Consider the following 22,388-nt stretch of genomic DNA (forward strand, 5'->3'; position numbering starts at 1 on the left):
GGGTTAACGGAAAGATTCTTGGCAGTGTGGAGGAGCAGAGGGATCTTGGGGTTCATGTTCACAGTTCCCTGAAAGCTGCCACTCAGGTGGATAGAGCTGTTAAGAAGGCATATGGTGTGTTAGCTTTTATTAATAGAGGGATCGAGTTCAAGAGCCATGAAGTTATGCTCCAGCTATACAAAAGCCTGATTCGGCCACATCTGGAGTATTGTGTCCAGTTCTGGTCGCCTCATTACAGGAAAGATGAGAGGCGTTGGAAAAGGTACAGAGGAGATTTACCAGGATGTTGCCTGGAATGGAGGGAAGGTCTTACGAGGAAAGGTTGAGAGAGCTAGGCCTTTTCTCTTTTGAACGACAAAGGATGAGAGGTGACTTGATAGAAGTGTACAAAATGATCAGAGGTATAGATAGAGTGGACAGCCAGAGACTTTTTCCTAGGGTGGAGGTAGCTATTACAAGGGGGCATAGTTTTAAAGTGAGTGGAGGTAGATACAGGGGAGATGTCAGAGGTAGGTTCTTTACTCAGAGAGTGGTAGGGGCATGGAATGCATTGCTGGAGAGGGTAGTGGAGTCAGCCTCATTAGGGGCATTTAAGTGGCTATTAGATAGGCATATGGATGATAGTATAAGGTAGGGGTGGAGGTTAGATAGACCTTAGGATTAGGATAAAAGATCGGCACATCGTGGGCCGAAGGGCCTGTGCTGTGTTGTACTGTTCTATGTTCTAAATATTTACGCCCTGCTTACTGCTTCCACCTCCAGTTCACAGTCTCTCTCCTTTGCCATCTCTCTCAATCACTGCTTCTCTCCTGGTACACCACCGCCTCTCATTGCCCATCCTGTTCTCTGCCTGATCTTCTGACTTGCTGCCTCTCCCCTTCACTGCCTCCCTTCACTCGCCACCTTACCTGAACTCATTTGATGCTGAGAATCCTTGCAGTTATACTTTAATATCATCAGTGAAACTGCATCTTATTGTGTCTCAGAAACAAATATTTTCACCCAAAGTCATTAGAAACCACTCACTGGCTTGCTCCAAATCCACCAATCTCCTCAAATAAAGGCTCCTTTTTCTCACCAGCCATGCTTCCTGCTTCTCTCTATCTCTTAGTGCACTACCCTAACCCTAACCCTAAGGGTTGAGCTGCCAGTCAATTAACTGTTCATGTAGTCTGACTGGTTGCATCAAGTGAGATCAAGCACCAGTGGAAATCCAGCCATGAGTGGTGTCACACTTTCAAGGGGCATTATAGAGTTGTAGAGTCATAGAGCTGTACAGCAGAAAAACAGACCCTTCAGTCCAACTTGTCCAAGTTGACCAGATATTTTAGATTAATCTAGTCCCACTTGTCAGCATTTGCCCCAAATCACTCTAAACCCTTCCTATTCGTGTACCCATCCAGATGCCTTTTAAATGTTGTAGTTGTACCAGCCTCCACCACTGCCTCTGGTGGCTCATTCTATACACTCACCACCCTCTGCGTAAAAAAGTACCCCTTAGGTATGTTTTAAACATTTCCCCTCTCACCTTAAATCTATGCCCTCTAGTTTTGGCCTCCCCTACCCTGGAAAATGTACTCTATAGTCATTCTGGTGATTCATTCTCTCTTTGTTTTAAACTTGAGAATACAGTGCAAAAACCTCAGGACATCATTATTCACCTATCCGTCCCCTAATGATTTTATAAAGCCCGATAAGGTTACCCTTCACCCTTTGACACTCCACAGAAAACAACCCCAGCCTATTCAGCCTCTCCCTATAGCTCAAACACTCCAGTCCTGGCAACATCCTTGTAAATCCTTTCTGCACTCTTTCAAAACATCTTTCCTATAGCAGGAACACCAAAGGAAAAAAAAATTACTGGGAGTTGTGTACAGCCCACCAAACAGTAGTTGAGGTGGGGTGAAAATTGAGGATGGGGTGACAATCAGCTGGTCTGCTTTGTCCTGGATGGTGTCAAGCTTCTTGAGTATTGTTGGACCTACACTAATCCAAACAAGTGGGGAGTACTCAATCACAATTCTGACTTGTGCTTTGTACTGTGTGAAAAGGCATTGGAGAGCCAGGATGTGAGTTATTCACAGCAGAGTTCTTGGCCTCTGATCTGGTCTTGTAGCCAGTCCAGTTCTGTGGCTAGTCCAGTTCAGGATCTGGTCAACAGTAACCCCCAAGATGTTGATAATGTCGGATTTGGCTGTGATAATGTTGTCATCTAATATGGTCTGAAGGAATACCTGAGACCTAATGGAATGAGGGAACAGATGATGAATACATTAATTAAGGTTTAATTTGGTTTGAATTGATTCTTTAAATGTGGGTAGATCGTGATTAATGGGGTGTGACTTTTAGAAATTGTGGGCTAATTAAAATAAACCTTGCACTAAAAGGGTAGACTTGAATGCTATCTAAAAGTTACCTTCTTATATATATAATAGCAATTCCATTGAATGTCAAAGGGCAATGTCATAGTCATAGAGTCTTCGGCATAGAGTTGTTCCAGGACAGAAAGAGGGCCTTTGGCCCACCATGTCAGCACTGGTCATCAAACATCCATCTATTCTAATCTCATTTCTAGCAGTTAACTCATAGCCTTGTAAGCTTTGGCATTTCAAGTGCTTATCTAAAAAGTTCTTAAATGTCTTAAGGGTTCCTGACTGTACTATCCTTTCAGGCAGATAACCACAACACTCTGGATAACATAGTGTGAAGCTGGAGGAGCACAGCAGGCCAGGCAGTATCAGAGGTGCAGGAAAGTTGATGTTTGGAAAGGGTCCTGACCCAAAACGTCAGCTTTCCTGCTCCTCTGGTGCTGCCTGGCCTGCTGTGCTGTTACAGCTCCACACTGTGTTATCTCTGACTCCAGCATTCTTTCTATCTCTGATTGAGTCACAACCCTCTGGATGACTTTTTTTCCCACAGAACTCCTCTAAATCTCCTGCTCCATACCTTAAAACTGTGCCTGCTTGTTATTGACCCCTCAACTAGTGGTTAGATTCCCTGGAGATTGTCATTGCTTGGCACTTTTGTGGTGTAAATGTTACTTGCCACTTGCCCAACCTTGGATATTGTTCAGGTCTCGCCACATTTGGACATGGACTGCTTCACTATCTGAGGTGTCACAAATGGTGTTGAACATTATGCAATCATTAGCAAAGGTCCTCACTTCTCACCTTATGATGGGGATGACTGATGAAGCAGCTAAAGATGGCTGGGTGAGAGCACTTGAATTCCAAAGCTAGAGACAAGAGATCTACTCACTGAAACCCTGCTGGTATACTCAAGGCAATGAGGTGATTGCTGGGAGCTGCAGACTTTAGCTCCCTCTGTCAGAGAGTTAAGATCAACATAGGATATTTCTCTAATAACTAAAACAAGCGTGAGGGCCAGACAACAAAACCAACCTATAGCTACTCACTCTAGTGAGTTTTGATAGAAATAGGTTCTGCATTTAACATTGATGGTAAGACACACAAAGTTTACCAATGCTTAGAACATGTAGTAAATCAACTACAACTTAATCATGTTAAAGTGTTCCAAGAAACAATCTTTATTAGACAGCCAGGCAATAGTTTATTATCTATTTCTTCCTTCATCTCATTTCAATCCCTTTATTCAATGGTTCTTCATGAGATTTTCTTGCCAGCTTCTTGACCCTTAATAAAACAGAAATTGAAGTCAGTAAAAGTAGATTCAAGAATTCAAACAAAAGGGAATTCAACAAACTCATGTTTCCAAGATGGATCTTCCCATTTAGGGGAGCACCTCAAGTTCCCTTGTCAGGGAAAGATCAGAGGCCTGAGAGAGAGGAAACAACATCGAAACTCCAGGGGTCAGCACCAGATACACACCGCATCAAATCAAGGCAAAACTCAACACTGCCAGTTTGAATCCCTAAAATTTACTGAATTCCATTTTTGTAGATTGCACAGGATTTCAGCATGTTGTTTTTGGTTCACATGAGCCTCCCTCTGTTGTGTTAAGTCTCATGGTCAGTATGCCTTTAAGAGACATGCTGATGATAGCATTACTGTATCACTGTGAATTGAAGGTCTAAAGACCCATCTTAACTCAGGTCACTTGAAGCAGAACATTCAATTGGAAGCAAGCTCCTCATTGTAATATAATAGCTTAACATTAGCCTCGACACTTTGTGCCTGAGGAATGTGTTGTTTGGACATAATAGGTAGTGGTAATAAAGATCTCACGGATTCTTCAATACCATGATATCCATGCCCAGATTCTTATGTTGCAGAAGAGGACATAAGCATCGCCGCATCAAAGTCATACATCCTCTCTCACCAAACTCTCACCACCCGAAACCTATCTCATCTCACCATATTAGCATATCCTTCCATTTGTTTCTCTTTTGTGTCTTTATCTAAATCCCCTTAAATATAGCTACATTAATCACCTCAACCAATTCTTTCGAAATTGAATAAACACTGAAGGAACTGCGGATGTTGTAAATCAGGAAGAAAAACAAAATTGCTGGAAAAGCTCAGCAAGTCTGGCAGCATCTGCGAAGGAAAAAACAGAGTTAATGTTTCCTGATTTTGAACTGGTTCAGGACGAACTGATTCTGAGGAAGGGTCACCGGACCCAAAACGTTAACTCTGTTTTTTCCTTCACAGATGCTGCCAGACCTGCTGAGCTTTTCTAGCAACTTTGTTTTTCTTCCGATATTGAGTTCCACATTCTAACCACTCTGTAGGTAAAGACATTCTTCCTGAATTCTCTGTTGGGTTTATTAGTATCTTCTTTATATCTATGGTCAGTAGTCTGGAAAAATCTATGTCTCTACCTTATCAAATCAATTTACCATTTCTAAGATCTTTATCACGTTTTTATCTCTCAGTTCCCTCTTCACTAAACAAATGTCTTTCCTGACATTTATAAACTCTCAGTACCAGAATCATCATCATAAATCTTTGTTGAACATTGTCCAGTGCTCTACGCCCTTTTCATAAAAGGAAACTGTTAACTGAGCTCCAAGTATAGTCGAGGTTCGGTACAGGTTAGCTTTACAATTCTGCACTCTGAAAATAACCTGAAGTAAGTCCCCAGAGGCTGGTGTCCACACTGTTCCCCAAGTCCAAAGACATAGACTGGTTATTTTTTTGTAGCTCCTCCTGGGACACTTTAGCACTGGGTCACTTTCCTCCAACTCTGCTTCCGATTCAGGTGTGAAACGCACTAGCTTGCCTCTTTCGCTTAGAGAATTTCAGACGAAATGCATTCTCCTCTTCAGGCAGCAAAGGTGTCAAGATAGGAACATCTGCTGCATCCATCTCAGATTCTGAGGTATCTTCAATGCTTGGTGAAGAGGGAGGTAACCCACAGGTTCCAGAACAGTCAGAAAGGCAGTCAAGGAGCTGGGCACATTTTGCTCCTGCACGTTCGTGAGTTTGCAGCTTCCATATGGTCCAGGTGCTTATTCAGGACTGTCACACCTACCTGAACTTTATATGTGACTGGACCTGACCTCGCGTCGACCATGCCTCTTACCAGGGCCATTCCCGTGGTTCCTACACCAAACTTCATCCCCTGAAGTAAACTGTCTATCTCACTTAACAAAGTATTCTATCCAGCATTGGTATTCCTATTTCCATTTCACTCTCCCTCCAGGTCCGGTGTGGAGTCTTCTCCCTATTAGCAACTCTGCTGGAGCTATTCCTGTAGTTGCCCCTGAGGGATAATTCTATAATCAAATAGGAACCGGACAGTTTGGTATCTAGTGAATCTGTTTCGTTAAGCCTGTCTTCAAAATTTGGACTGCTCTTTCTGTCAGACCATTGGATGATCGATGGTATGGAGCTGTCCTTATATGACAAATATGATTCAACTTTGGGAAATACTCAAATTCCCTGCTGGTAAACAATGGCCCATTATCTGTGACTACCACTTCCGGGAGTCTGTGTATTGCAAAAGATGCTCGCAGTTTTCTATCGTCGTTCCTGTGTTTGACAAATGAACCCTGTGCACGTCCAGCCACTTTGAGTGGGCGTCCACATGACTAAGAACATTCAGCCCATGAAAGGACCTGCATAGTCAACGTGTAACCAAATCCAAGGTTTAGCCAAATGTGGGGAAGCTGCTGGCGGTAATTTTTGTCTTTGTTGGCACTCTGGGCACTGCCCTACCAACACAACTATGTCTGCATCCCACTCTTGTCACAATTGAAATAACTCCACAGAGGCCAGTATCCCACCACCAAGTCATCCTTTATTTACATGTGGAGAGTCCTTACCACTGATTCATTAGAGCCAGCTCTCAGAGTAAACAGAACCTCTTACACAAAAACAGAAATTGCCTGAAAAGCACAGCAAGTCTGGCAGAATCTGTGAAGAGAGCTCAGAGTTAACTTTTCGGATCCGGTGACCCTTCCTCAAAACCTCTGACGCTCCTGTTTATATCTGTCAGTAAGGGTTTTCTGATTGGACCAGATTAACAGCCCCAATCGGAGAACTCATATTCTGTGAGGTCCACTTGGGTGACCTCATTACAATCACTACATAAACCTCCAGTGTCTGTTGCCTCAATTGGTGTAGTTTAAGAAATCAGGTCTGGCTTGGTGGTCTGTCCTAGGCCAGGATTGAGACTTGAGTAAAGTTGGGAGGGAACCTGTTTCTGGACCATGTTTGCGTTATTAACTTGCAGTGCTACTTTGGATGATTTGTTTATCTGTAACCCCCAACTATTCTCCCCACTCCCCCATCCAACCCCCCCCACCCTGTGTTCCCTGACTTCTGTATCCTCAATACACTTAACCCTAATAATTTGGATTCTTATTATTGACACAATATCTAGCTCCATATTCTTTCTACCAGAATGTAACATGTCTCAATTGCATGAATTGTTTGCATTTGCCAGTTTCACCCAGTTCACAACTTTACTAATTGCTTTCTATTTTGTTACAGTCTTTCTCCGTGGCTGACAATCCATAGTTTATTGTTAGTCTCATTTTTAGGTATTATCCTTCCAATTCCTGAATCCACTTGTGATGTGCAATGACTAGCCACAATCTCTGCAGAACTCCACTTTCCACTATTTGCAATTCTTCCAACAATCAAAATCTAAGAGAGCCAAATGGAATTTTAGGGTTGTAATCCACTAAAATAATTGATCACAAAGGATTGGTGAAGACTTGGGACCTCAGCCATTTAAAAGTTATAGTAAGGAGCCCTGAGGCTCTTTAGATGTTGGGTCTTAATGCAGTGATGAGATGTGAAGTGTCTTCCGATGAAGTGACTTCAAATTGCATCCTGCTAGTGGAGTGATGACACATGAAATGTCATTTAGGATTGTAATCTATGGATTGGAATGAGGGCTGGTTTGAGGGCTGGTGCATTCATTATGGGGTTAAGAAATCTGATCTGCCTTGGTGATTAGTGCCTGCGCCAGGTTTGAGGCCTGAATCTGTTGTTATGGGCTGCTTCCTGGGACATGTTCTAATTGGTAGGATTGGTGACCTAGAAAGTACCTACACCTGCCTCCACACTCAGTGAAGTTACTTGCCTTTGTGGTAGGCTGAAGCTCTAGATCATTTGTGCAGCTGCAGTTAACGCTTGCTGTCTCAGGGAAAATCAAGTTCATATGAAGACTTGAAATTAGCCTCTTATTATATTTGCATAATACCCTTGTGCAGTTAGGGTAAGCACTGCCTCTTTTCTATCCTCACCGATTTTCAACTTTCCAACAGCCATATTGACAGAAGTAATTCCTGAAAAATGTGGAGCTAGTCTGTGATTCTGCAATAATGCTGTGATGAATATCAATATCAAGTGCACTCTTTATTATTGACTTTGAAACACGAGTGTGTGATGCTAAACACACACACACATTTATGCCAGAGGCACAAATTGTATATGTCCACACTTTGGCATATTGTGATTGACAGCGGTCTTCCTTGAGTGCCCAGATGAACATTAACTGCTACCTAATTGTTCGTCATTGAAGCAGGTTTCAGAAACCTGCTCCTCTTGCTTTAGATTCCTAAAGAATTCCTAACATCAAATTACATCTTTAATATTACTCCTGTATGTGGAAGTAAGAGAAAAAAAATCCAAACCGTTTCTTCCTCTGTGTGAAAAACACAGCGAGTGCGACAGCAAGAGTGAGCAGGACGGCACATCCCATCCCCAGTCCCACCGCCAGGCCTGTGAGACAGAAGCATCAAGCCCAGATTAGTTCATCAGCTATAACCACGTCTCCCTGACTATGGTTCATAGCGGGAGCCACCTGGCCTCTCACTCACCTCCTAAGGGTGTAGCTGCCAGGGTTGGCATTCACTGCCTGTCACCCTGAGCCCCAGCTTCCCCCAAATATTCCCCACTTGCTCGATTATTTCTCATGGTAACTGATCATACATATTTTCTAATGACCACACCCCTACCGACCCCAGTGGCTGAAGCAAGTGACTCGCATAGTTCCACAGGGACCACAATATTTTCCCTGCACCTCAAGTAGGACATTGACAAGGTGGTGGTGTGAGAACATAGGTGGCAGATGAGTTTCAATGCAGAGAAGTGTGAGGTGATGCATTTTGGTAGGAAGAATATTGAAAGACAATACAAAATAGAGGTACAATTCCAAGGGGGGTGCAAGAGCAGAGGGACCTGGGTATATACGTAAACAGATCATTGAAAGTGGCAGGACAGTACAAGAGTAGCAAGTAGGGGGATAAAGTATAAGAACAAAGAGGTAAAACCTTAGCTGGAATACTGGGTACAGATGTAGGCACCACATTAAAGGGAGGATGTGAAAAGATTGGAGAGAGTGCAGAAGCAGTTTGCAAGAGTTGTTCCAGAGATGATAAACTACAGTTTCAGCTTGAGATTAGATTGTAATAGTTGGGACTGTTCTCCTTAAAGTGGAGAAAAATAAGAGGAGATTTGACAGACATTTTCAAAATCACGAACGGGCTGGATAGAGTGGAAAGAGAGAAACTGTTCCCACTCTTAAAAGGAAAACGAATGAAATGACATAGATTTAAAGTGATTTGCAAAAGAAGCAAAGGTACTATGAGAAAACCTTTTCCACTCAGTGAGTTGTTAGGGTACAGAATGCACTGCCTGGAAATGTGGTGGAGGCAAATTCAATTGAGGCATTCAAGAGGACAATGTGTGATTGTTTGGATAAAAATAATATGCAAGGATATTGGGGCGAAGAGAACACCTTAAGAGTACAGATAGGCAAAGGGATCTGGGTGTACAGATCACTGAAAGTGGCAACGCAGGTGGAGAAAGTAGTCAACAAGGCATATGGCATGCTTGCCTTCATCGGCTGGGACACTGAGTTTAAAAATTGGCGGGTAATGTTGCAGTTTTATAGAAACTTAGGCCGCATTTGGAATATTGTGTTCAATTCTGGTCGCCACACTACCAGAAGGATGTGATGGCTTTGGAGAAGGTCCAGAAAAGATTAACCAGGATGTTGCCTGGTATGGAGGGCATTAGCTATGAGGAGAGGTTGGAGAAAATTGGGTTGTTCTCACTGGAACAACAGAGGTTGAGGGACGAACTGATAGGATGGGAATAGAGGGATACGGTCCTCGGAAGGGTAGGGGGTTTTAGTTGTGACGGGCAGCATGTCGGTGGAGGGCTGAAGGGCGTGTTCCTGTGCTGTTCTTTGTTCTTTGGAAAGCAAGAGATAACATTAGATCATTATGCTCATTTAATGATCCAGTGCAGGTATTATGGGCCAAATGGCCTCTTGCACTGTAATACTGACTGTAATTCTGTAATTCCCACTGCCCATGGACAGTGAATGTCTTTCAGCAGTTCGTGTATGAGATGTTCCTGTCTTCTTTCAGTTTTGCCTTGCATAAGACTCATGTCACTGAGCTCTCGAGAATAGCACCCAGGAACCAATCCTTTCCCCTCTTTCATTCTATGGATGTGGAATATTGCCCACTGGCATCCCAATCCAGGATGGACTTGGGTCTTACCTTCTCGGTGTAACTGAATGTTATAGCCACAGGATCATTGAGACATCAAAGCTGTTGAAAATACCTGATACTGCTTTGCTGCACAATTCTACTGATGGTACTCATTCTCCCATTACTTACCTGGTTACAAGACCATTCTGCCCCTCAGACATCAGTTAGCTCAGTTGGCTGGTTTGCAATGCTGAGTGAAGCAAGCATCAAGGGGTCAAATCCAAAACAAGCAGAGATCACCCATGACAGGCCAGTCTTCTCAGTCTTCTGTACCCTCGCTCTATATCCTTTTTGCCACGTCTCTGATATCATCTATTCTCTTGTTCTATATTATCAATACATCACTCTATATTCTCTATACTTTTGTTCTATACCTTCTATACCCCTGCTGTATATCCTTAAACTCTTGGAGACAATAAGGACTGCAGATTCTGGAAGCCCGAATCTATAGGCGTGAGGCTAGAAAAGCACAGCAGGTCAGATAGCATCAGTGGAGCAGGAAAGTCCTAGGCCGAAACATTGACCTGCTGTGCTTTTCCAGCCTCCTCTATACCCTGGCTCTACATCTTGTATGTCATCACTCTAATATCCGCTGTTTTATATCTTCTACATCCTTGCTCTTATGTTCTTTATATCTCTGCTCTTATATCCATTCTCTCACTGCTCTATACCTTCACTCTGTATCCCCTACACTCCTGCTCTATACCTCCCATATTTTTGCTCTTATATTCACTATACCCCTGCTCTAAACCCTGACTCTATACCCCATACACCCGCTCTTATATCCTCTATGCCCTTACCTTATATCCTCTGTGCCCCACTCTATATCCTCTTTAGCCTTGCTCTACACCCTTTCTCTATAGCCTCATAGTGTACTCTTAAGTGGCAAAATGTATTAATCTCAGATATTATATTATTAATTAAGCGAACATCTACTTTTTGAGGGATAAAGAGTTCCCTAGTTTCTTTTCTGAAAGATCAGTTTAAGGAATACTGCAACAGTAGGCTCTGTATCCTAGACTCCATCATCAGCAGATAGCATTTCACTCTTCACCTTTTGATGCTATCGTTTCATTATAAATGCTTCAGTGAAGACAGTTGGTCCTGTCCCTGGAGTGGCTCAAAACCCAGCTTCCAACAATGTGGTGGGCACAATCCTCTTTACATTCTTAGTATCTTGACCTAATATCCTAAATTGGAACTATGTGTTCGTCAAACTCTCCCCAAAATAGAAGCAATAAACAATGACTGTAATTAAACTCAGAAACAAATACATCCAAGGGAGACTGAACAGTCATTTAGAACGAACCTTCATTCACTTCCGATTCATCATCATCTTGAACAGGTGGTCCTCCTGTCAAAAGGGCATCCAAACAGTCAATTAGACATGCACTCAGCAGTGTTGCTGCTCACAATGACTCCAGGCCTGTGCAATGAATAAAGATTAGCTTTGAACCTTGTTTCACAAATCCCTTTTTCTCCAATGTCAAATCGGAGATATTCCTGAATGATATATGAGGAGTCATTTTGGAAGTTTCACACGAGCTGCTTAAATTCCTGCTCTAAGCAGTTCCTTGCCTGGGGCACAGATATTTGTTCCCGAGATTTAATTGCAATTCAGGGGATAGTGTTGAAGACAAAAAGATAATTGTACAGTAGTTACGATCATCCGAATATAGACTGGGATAGCAGTACATTAAAGGGCAGAGAGGGAAAAGAGTTCCTAGAGTGTGTTAAGGAAACTTTTCACCAATAGTCTGATTCCTGTTGAGATGATATAATATATCATTATTTCGGAACTTGGGCTCAAAAGTGGAGGCAAAGCGGTTTGTAGTTTCTGCTCTGTGAAGGCCTGATTCTTTCAAAGTTCAGAAATTCAAATTTTGAATAGCGAGTTAAAACAGCATTTCCAATAAGTCATGTGACTACAGCTAAACCTGGGGACACTGGCTTGAGTTTTACAATCCAGAGAGAGGGAGAGAGACAAAGGGGGGGTGTGGTGGCAGAAGCACATTTGCAGGTTTATTCGGAGAGAAGATGACCTTACATTGGAACAGGAGTAAGCCATCGAGCTTGCTTTGCCATCCAATCGTGGTTGATTGGATAATTCATTGCCTTTTACACACACATTGTCAAATGCCTGTATGCCAATAGTAATCAAAAATCTAATAACATCTACCTTAAACGTATTCAAAGACAGAGCTTCCAAAGTTTTTTGGTACAGAATTCCAAAGGTTCACAAACATTTGAGTAAAAAATAAATTCTCCTCATTTCAGACTTAAGTACATCACCTTATTTTGAAATTGTGCCTCGCTTCTTGACTCCCTACTAGGCAAAAGATCTCACCTGCATCAAATTTGTCTAATCCTTTAAATACTTCATAAACTTCCATGGGATCACCTCTCATCAATCAAACCCCTAGGGAATTCAGACCGGGTTTGCCCAATCTTTCTTCAGAGGGAAGTCCCACAATCCTGGAAGAAGTCTGGGGAACTTTGTTGTACTCCCTCCATGCCAATAATATCCAGCGACAGTCTATCCAAGCTCCTAGACAATGGAAGTCAAACTTTACTACTCCTGTACTCAAATTGTCTTGTACTAAAGTTAGCTGTTAGCCTTCCTAATAACTTGCTGCACCTGCCTGTTAGCCTTCAGTGACAATTGACAAGAACACCCAGGTCCCTTTATACATCACCATTTAAGAAGTGCTCTGCACATCTGTTCCCTTCTACCAAAGTGGCTAACCTCACATTTTCCACATTATATTCCATCTGCTATATTCTTGCCCAGTCACGAAGTCTGTCCTTTACATCTTCTTCACAACATAGATTCCACTTAGCTTTGTATCATTGAAAATTTGAAAATATTACACTTGTTCTCCATCTCCAAATCACTGATAAATATTGTGAACAACTGGGACCCAAGTACTGATCCAACAGATATCCTAGTAGTCATTAGACAACAACAAAAGGGGTGGCACGGTGGCTCAGTGGTTAGCACTGCTGCCTCACAGCACCAGGGACCCAGGTTTGATTCCACCCTTGGGTGACTGTCTGTGTGGGGAGAGTTTGACGAACACATTCTCCCCATGTCTGCGTGGGTTTCCTCCAGGTGCTTTGGTTTCCTCCCACAGCCCAAAGATGTGCAGGGTAGGTGGATTGGCTGTGCTAAATTGCCTGTAGTGTTCAGGGATGTGTAGAGTAAGCGGGTTACAAGGGAATGGGTCTGGGTGGGATGCTCTGAGGTTCGGTGTGGACTGGCTGAAGGGTCTGTTTCCACAATGTGGGGATTCTATGACTTCTATGAAAAGAATGACACATTTATTCCAACTCTGTTTCTGTCTGCTTGACAATTATTAGTCCATGTGAGGGCATTACCTACAATCCCATGCGTCATAGAGTCCTACAGCATGGAAACAGACCCTTTGGTCTAACTATCCAGGCTGACCATTCAGCTGCATTTGGCCTATATCCCTCTAAACCCTTCCTATCCATGCACCTGTCTGAATGTCATTTAAATGTTGTAATTGTACCCACCTCTACCACTTCCTCTGGCAGCTCATTCCATATGTGTAATCCTCTGTCTGAAAAAGTTGCCCCTCAGGTCACTTTTAAATCTTTTCCCTCTCACTTTAAAGCTATGTTCTAGTTCTGGACTTCCCTGCCCTGGGGAAAAGACCTTTGATATTCACTTTATCTATGCTCCTCATGATTTTGTAAACCACTTTAAGATTAGCCTTCTACACTCCAGGGAAAAAGAGTCTCAGCCTATCCAGCCTTTCCTTATAACTCAAGCTTTCCAGTCTTGGTACCATCCTTGTAATTTTTTTTACATCCTTTCCAGTTTAATGACATCTTTCCTATAGCAGGGTGACTAGAATTATACGTAGTTCTCCGAATGTGGCCTTACCAATGTCTTGTACAACTGCAACATGATGACCCAACTCCTGAACGAATGCGCTGAGCAATGAAGGCAAGCGTGCCAAATGCCTTCTACACCACCCTGTCTACATCTGACACCACTTTCAAGGAATGATGTACCTGCACCCCTAAGTTTCTCTGTTCGTCAACATTCCTTAGAGCCCTACCATTAATTGTGTAACTTCCTGCCCTGATTTGTTTTACCAAAATGCAACACCTCGCATTTATCAAAAATAAACTCCATCTGCCATTCGTCAGGCAACTGAGCCAGTTGGTCAAGATTCCATTGTACTCTTAAAGAACCCCCTTCTCTGTTGACTGTACCAATAATTTTGGTGTCATCTGCAAACTTACTAAGCATACCTTCTATATTCTCATCCAATCGTTTACATAAATGACAAACAATAGGGTACTCAGCACTGATCTTTGTGGCACACCGTTTGTCACAGGCCTCCAGTCTGAGCAACAGCCCTCTACCATCACCCTCTGCCTCCTACCATCAAGCCAATAATGTATCCAATTGGCTAGCTCTCCCTGGATCCCAAGTCATCTAATCGTATTAACCAGGCTATCATGTGGAACTTTGTCAAAGGTCTTACTAAAGCCCACATAGACAACATCTATCACTCTGCCTTCATATACTTTCTTGGTCACCTATTCAAAAAACTCAATCAAGTTTGTGCAGCACAATATCTTGCACACAAAGCCATGTTGACTATCCCTAATAAGTCCTTTGCCTTTCCAAATGCACATAAACCCTATTCCTCAGAAACTCTTCCAACAACTTACAAACTACTGACATAAGGCTTACCGGTCTATAGTTCCCTGGCTTTTCCTTACTGCTTTTCTTAAATAATGGCACAACAGTAGATGCCCTCCAGTCTTCGGGCACCTCACTCATAGCTATCGATGATACAAATATCTCTGCTAGGGGCCCTGCAACTTCTTCTCTTAACTTCTCACAATGTCCTGGAATACACTTGATTAGGTTACGGGGATTTACATAGAACATAGAACAGTACAGCACGGCACAGGTCCTTCAACCCACGATGTTGTGACGACCTATTATCCTACTAAGATCAAACTACCCTGCATACCCTACATTTTACTATCCTCCATGTGCCTATCCAAGAATCACTTAAAAGTCCCTAAAGTATCTGACTCCACTACCACTGCCGGCAGCGCATTCCACACGCCCACCACTCTCTGACTAAAGAACCTACCTCTGACACCTCCCCTATACCTTCCTCCAATCGTCTTAAAATTATGTCCCATCGTAATAGTCATTTCTGCCCTGGGAAAAAGTCTCTGATGATCCACTCTATCTATGCCTCTCATCATCTTGTTTACCTCTATCAAGTCACGTCTCATCCTTCTTCGCTCCAACGAAAAAAGCCTTAGCTCCCTCAACATTTCCTCATAAGACCTGCCCTCCAGTCCAGGCAGCATCCTGGTAAATCTCCTCTGCACCCTCTCTAAAGCTTCCACATCTTTCCTATAATGAGGTGACCAGAACTGAACACAATATTCCAAGTGTGGTCGAACCAGAGTTTTAGAGCTGTAGCATAACCTCGCAGCTCTTAAACTCAATTTCCCTGCCAATGAAAGCCAACACACCATACGCCTTCTTTACAACCCTATCAACTTGGGTAGCAACTTTGAGGGATCTATGGACTTGGACCCCAAGATCCCTCTGTTCCTCCACACTGCCGAGAATCCTACCATTAACCCTGTATTCTGCATTCAAATTCGACCTTCCAAAATGAATCACTTCACACTTTTCTGGGTTGACTTCCATCTGCCACTTCTTTGCCCAGCTCTGCATCCACGTCCCGTTGCAACCTACAACAGCCCTCCACGCTGTCCACAACTCCATCAACCTTCGTGTCATTGGCAAACTTACTAACCCAGCCTTCCACTTCCTCATCCAAGTCATTTATAAAGATCACAAAGAGCAGAGGTCCCAGAACAGATCCCTGTGGAGCACCACTGGTCACTGAGCTCCAGGCTGAATACTTTCCATCTACTACCACCCTCTGTCTTCTATTGGACAGCCAGTTTTGTATCCAGACAGCCAAATTTCCCTGAATCCCATGCCTCCTTACTTTCTGAATGAGCCTACCATGTGGAACCTTATCAAATGCCTTGCTAAAATCCATATACACCTCATCCACTGCTCTACCTTCATTGATGTGTTTTGTCACATCCTCAAAGAATTCAATAAGGCTTGTGAGACATGACCTGCCCCTCACAAAGCCATGCTGACTATTTCTAATCAAATTGTGCTTTTCCAAATAATCATAAATACTATCTCTCAGAATCCTCTCCAATAATTTGCCCACCACAGAAGTAAGACTGACTGGTCTGTAATTCTCAGGATTATCCCTATTCTCTTTCTTGAACAAAGGAATGACATTTGCCATCCTCCAATCATCCTTTATGTGTTTTAAGACTTCCAACACTGTCTCCTCTGTAATTTGGACTCTTTTCAAGACATCACTATTTATTTCCCCAAGTTCCCTAGCTTCTATATCTTTCTCCACAGTAAATACTAGTGCAAAATATTCGTTTAAAATCTCACCCATCTCTTCTGGTCCACTCAGCCTTGTTGGTCTTTAAAGGGCCCTATTCTCTCCCTTGTAACTCTTTTGCCTTAGAATCTCTTTGGATTCAACTTTAACCTATTTGCCAAAGCTACCTCATGTTCCCTTTTCACCCTCCTGATTTCCCTTTTAAGTGTACTCCTATTCTTTTTATATTCCTCAAGGGCATTTGATCCCAGCTGCCTATATCTGACATAAGCCTCCTTCTTTTTCTTGACCAGAGTCTTTAGATCTCTAGACATCCGGTGTTCCCTGCCCCTGCCAGCCTTACCCGTCACACTAACAGGAACATGCTGGTCCTGAGCTCTTGTTATCTCACTTTTGAAAATCTCCCACTTGCCAGACATCACTTTACCTGTGAACAGCCTCCCCCAATCAACTCTTGAAACTTCTTGTCTAATACCATCAAAATTGGCCTCGGCCCATTTTAGAACTTTAACTTGTAGATCACACCTATCCTTTTCCATAACTATTTTAAAACTAATAGAATTATGGTCACTGGTCGCAAATGCTCCCCCACTAAACACCTCAGTCACTTGGTCTGTCTTATTTCTCAAAAGGAGGTTGAGTTTTGCTCCTTCTGTCATAGAGCCATCTACATATTGATTGAGAAAGTTTTCTTGAACATGTTTAACAAATTCCTCCCCATGCAAATCCTTAAAACCCTGGCAGTCCCAGTCTATGTTTGGAAAGTTAAAATCCCCAACTATTACAACACTACTATTCTTACATCCATCTGTAATCTCCTTACATACTTGCTCCTCAATTCCCACTGACTATTGGGGGTGCTACAATACAGTCCCATCAAAGTGACCACCCCTTCTTATTTTTCAATTCTACTCATATAGCTCCACTGGATGATCCCTCAGGAATATCCCATCTAAGTACTGCCGTGATGTTTTTCCTAATCAAAAATGCCGCTCCCTGCTCTCGCCTCCCCTTCTATCCTTCCTATAGCACTTGTACCGTGGAACATCGATCTGTCGGTCTTGTCCCTCCCTTATCATGTTTAATAGCTATGGTATCCCAGTCCCATGTTCCTATCCACTCCTGAGTTCATCTACCTTATCTGTCAGGCATCTTGCATTGAAATAAATGAAGTTTAATTCATCAGTCTTCCCTCGTTCCCTTCCATGCCCTTGCCTGCCTTGTCTATTTAACTTACTTTCTTTAACTTCTGTACCAGCCTCAACCTTGTCTCTTGTCCTACTCCTGCCTAAGTTCCCACAGTCCTGCCAGACTAGTTTAAACCCTCCTGGGTAGCTGTCATAAGTCTCACCCGCAGGACATTGGTCCCCGTCCAGTTCAGGTGCAACCTGGCCCTCTTGTACAGGTCACTTCTACCCCAGAAGAGATCTCAATGATCCAAAAATCTGAATCCCTGCCCCCAGAAAAGGCTCCACTGCAAAAATGTGCAACGGTAGCATACTCTGAAATATTAAGACTCGGGAAATGTTCTGAGAGACAGTAGATACTGCTAATTTTTGGGGTTAGGATTCTGAAAAGGCCTGGGTGCTGAAGGTATCAGAAAACCTCTATGCTGTTCATCGCTCAGTGCATATGAGAGTGAGCGTGAAGAAGGCACAAAGCAACATTTTCTTCTGCAGCTGTAAAACTTTCATGCTAAGAGGAACTGGGGGCTTTAGGAATGTGGTGAAGATAGCTGGCTGTGACAAAGTTGGAATTGATTCTGCAAGTATGTGTTGGAATGCAGTTTTAAGAATTCAGGGCAGTGTAGAAGCAGGAAGGAATGTGAAGTGTCAGGACGTGAGTAGTCATTGCAGCAATCTGTGATAAATTGGCTTTTGAGGAGGCTCCAAAGATATGTCTTTGAAAGAGAAGAAATTGGAATCCCTTGTGAAGTTTTAATGAAATCTGATGACCCGTAGAGTTATCACTAATGTCTTGTGAGGGGGTGGAGTGGTGGAGAATGGTGATGAGAAAACCCATTTATCACATTTATCATTTGATGTGCACTGTAAGATGTTTGACCACAGCTTGTCTCTCACCTGTATTTACTTCAGGTTAATGATGGATATTAGAATATGAATTGTCTGGATTGCAGATTGCATTACCTTTCTAACTTTGCATTGTCAAATTTATAATTATTTGTTCAAAACCATGGAATCTTGTGGCTTTATTCCCTTAATAAGTCCATGGGATCATTCATTTAGTCTACTTTTAAAAAAGCTCATGGTCCAAGCTAGTTAGTAACTTAACTTTAGTGATCTGGTCCAGGATCATATCAAGGGCAATGGGCAGAAGGTGGGGGAGTGGCACTAGGTGAATTGCTCCTTCAGAGAGCCAGTACAGACACAATGGGAAGCATGCCTCCTTCTAGCTGTACCCATTCTACGATTTCATTATGTTTTTACCAAAGCCTGAAAATAAAAATGCAATGATCAGTAAAAATAACCATGAAGTGAAAAAAAAACAGACTGTTGATATCCTTCTGGAGAGGATGTGACAAATTATGTAGTTTGGTCTACTTGTGACCCCTGTTTCACACCAATATGCTTGCCTTACCAGTGACATTCCATGTTGTAAGACTGAATAAGGTCTCAATATATGCTGTATTTCTATCAGGTCCTTTCTCAAATGCCTCCTTTGAAAGATGGTCCCCAGTCGCTCCGTCATAACTCAATCTTTCCACAAGAGGGTCATGGTTCCTTTCTGGCCTCACAGATCCTTTTATTCTCAGTGACCGGAATGGCACTGTGTGGGGTACACCAGCCATTGTGTACATGGTGTTGCATGTGACTTTTTCTAAACGCATCCAACTATAGGATTGACAATGCATTGACAATTTTTTGTTGCACCTCAGTGATTTGACTCTCAGTCCCTGTGTTTCTCTGTTTCTACCACCTCCATCATTACCTATTCCCCCTGGGATTTCTTGTCTTACTACAATGTGTGTGGGAAATGGATCTGAAAATGCTCCAGCAGCGTGTGCAGCTGTAAGAGAGTGGACAGAGGGCAACAGCCTCAACATTGTGAGCTGGCGAGAGAGGAGGGTGGCTTCATGTCACAGTAGATGAATGGGGTAGATGAGTCACAAGTGATAAATTAACCCATTAAGTTTGACTCTAGTGTCATATAGAAAGCCTCCAATGAAAATAGACCTTACCCATTTTACTGGCACAATGTGAATTGCAAGCAGAAAGGAAGAAGAACCTGTTTCCATTTCCTCCACATCCTCCATACAAGAAGGTTTTACATTTCTTCTTTGCATTGTCAAAGTAATAAAGCAACAAACGTCCTTTACAATCTCCTGGGTCCTTTGGCAGCAAGCAAGCCTGGGCTGTTGAAAAATTACAGGAGACGACCCATCAGTAAAACCCATCTTGATCACATTGGGCTATGTAACATGTTTAATTACTGTAATAACTCTGGAGCTTAACTGGAAAGCAACATCAGTTATAGTTGAACGCCAAAATAGAGCCACTACTTGTGAAATAGATAGGCTAATCCCAGCCTGGGACTGACAGTTCTGCAGACCCATCCTTGGTCTGCTTCATTTTTTTTTCCTAACTTTATATCCAGAAGTATTATCACCCGTAACCAAATAGTTTGTTTCCCATCACCAAATCACCGTGACAATTTCTTTGTTTTTAACTACTAACCACTATCAGTAAATCACTTGTGTAGACAACTGAATATTTACATGCAAAGCCCATTACCTCCAATGCAAACCAGCAGAAAGTGGTTGGGGGAGGGGGCTAAATCAAAATGGAGTTGGAAGGTGAGATAAAGCAATCTAACCCCCTGCACTGCCCACCTCTCTCTAAAGGCATGGAGGGTATCAGTGAGCATCACATGCTCCCTCTCCAAGGACACTAGGCCACGAATGTAGCCATGGAAGAGCAGCAAGCAGTCAGCAGAAATGACACCCCAATCATCTTTTACTTTTTTTAATCAACTGTTCAGAGATGTTATTACAAACCTCTGGAACAGGTGGGGCTTGAATCTAGGCCTCTTGGCTCAAAGCTAGGGACACTGCCAGTGTACTACAGGAACCCATCATTGGGTCTGCTTTATAGATATTGTCTAACCATCCTGTTCAGAGATATTATTATACACCTCTGACTGGAGGGGTTGAACCCAGGTCTCCTGGTCCAGAGGCAGGGATCTTACCACTGTGCTACTAAATTGGGTATGCTTTTTATTATTTTCTAATCAACTTGTTCAGAGACGTTATTACACACCTCTGTAAGAAGTGGGACCTGAAGCCAGGCCTCCTGGCTTAGAGGTAAGGACACTACCACTGTGCCACAAGAACTTCTTTAGGTCGGTTTTTTTTTAAATTTAACCCCTTTTTGTAATCAATCTGTTCAGAGATGTTATTAAACATCTCTGGAGCAGATAGAACATGAACCCAGGTCTCTCGGTTCAGAGGTAGGGATACTACCACTGCATTGTAAGAGCTCCTTTGGGTCTGCTTTATAAAGGGGTCAGGTGATGAGTTCCGTTTGGTAGGCCATTAATGTCACCGAGAGACTCAACGAGCTCCATCGGGGGATTAATTAGTGACTCCCCATGAGCCTTGTAGGGGTTATCACCACTTATGAATATATGAGCAAGGAACATGAGTAGGTCACCTGGCCCATCGAGCTTGCTCTGCTGTTCTCAGCAGATTTGGTTTTAACCTCAACTCTATATTCCTGCCATCTCTAATAATCTTTCATCCCCTTGGTAATCACTTTTACACTAATCAAAACACATTATCACCCATTCTGAAGCTGAACAACAACTGAAATCAGACCGGACTGAAACTCAAACAAGACAATAATAAATTCACACTGCTAAAATTTCTTTACAAATATGCTCAATGGGTTGAAAGTTGAAACTAGATGTTAATTCTCAGCAAACATTTAAATGTAGTTTCTTGAGATTACTTTCACATCATACAAGTATAGAATACAGCTATGACACGTCTTCCCAATTACTGTAAGGTTTAGATCCTGTTAGAACACAGATCCTGTAAGTGATAGAGCACAGACAAACAGAATGAATACAATTTATCTATAAGATATTGTTATACCTGTCTGTGCGGTACCCACGACTGCCCCAAGTGTTGAGGTGGAGATAATGAATATTTCAGGCAGTGGATAGGGTGTCAAACAAGTAAGCTGAAACAAAAACACAAATTTCTGGAGAAACTCAGCAGGTCTGGCAGTATTTGTGGAGAGAAAATTGACTTAATAGTGAGGTGGTTAGGGTGGGTGAGGTAGTTAGGGTGGCCTAAACTGCTGAGTGAGTTAGAGCAGGAGTAGGCCATTCATCCTGTTCTATTGTTCAATAGGATTACGGTTGATCTGATCATAACCTCAAATCCACATTCCTGCTTACCTCTGATAACCTTTCTTCACTTTACTTCCGAAAGCTCTACCTACCTCTGCTTTCCTAACATTCAAGAAGAGAACTGAATTGAATTGAAATTGAATTAGCTTTACTGTCACGTGAACTCGAATGAGTGCAGTGAAAAGTTTAAAATGTTACTGCTTATGGCGCCATCTTGGGCACAAATACTTTTGTAGTTGTTACAGATTTGAAAGAATAACAAGTAAAAGTCCAGCATGAGACTAAAAAGTTTTTTAAAAAAGTACTTGAATTACAGTCCTTTTCACTAAGTCTGTGCCAACACTGAGCCTCCAGATTGCATTGGGTCAAGTCTCAAGGCTCCTCGGGGCTTCAAAACTGAGGCCTCGTTTCTAGTCGGTAAGGGCCTCACCTCCCACAACGGTCTCCTGTCTGGGACCTGTCTCCCTGCACCGGTCACCGCTCTGGGACCTGTCTCCCCACACAGGTCTCCGATCTGCGGCCGGTCTCCCTGCACAAGTCACCGCTCTGAGATCTGTCTCCCTGTGCCGTTCTCTGCTCTGGGACATGTCTCGCTGCATCGGTCTCCTGTCTGGGACCTGTCTCCC

At 42.8% G+C, this 22,388-nt stretch overlaps 1 protein-coding gene across 1 annotated transcript in view; it reads right to left on the minus strand.

Annotated features, from left to right (window-relative positions):
- Positions 1 to 3,523: 3,523 nt before the first annotated feature.
- The window catches only part of si:dkeyp-73b11.8 (BPTI/Kunitz domain-containing protein), a 50,001-nt gene continuing 31,136 nt past the window's right edge, over positions 3,524 to 22,388 (minus strand). The window contains exons 3-6 of the mRNA XM_020532616.2: positions 19,589 to 19,762; positions 11,247 to 11,291; positions 8,069 to 8,156; positions 3,524 to 3,653 (exon numbers count right to left, since the gene is read on the minus strand). Coding sequence (XP_020388205.2) covers positions 3,590 to 3,653; positions 8,069 to 8,156; positions 11,247 to 11,291; positions 19,589 to 19,762 — 371 coding nt within the window. The 3' untranslated portion in view covers positions 3,524 to 3,589. The remainder of the gene's footprint in view (positions 3,654 to 8,068; positions 8,157 to 11,246; positions 11,292 to 19,588; positions 19,763 to 22,388) is intronic.

This window comes from Rhincodon typus, chromosome 36 (assembly GCF_021869965.1).
Source record: "Rhincodon typus isolate 14 chromosome 36, sRhiTyp1.1, whole genome shotgun sequence".
Taxonomy (NCBI): Eukaryota; Metazoa; Chordata; class Chondrichthyes; order Orectolobiformes; family Rhincodontidae; genus Rhincodon; species Rhincodon typus.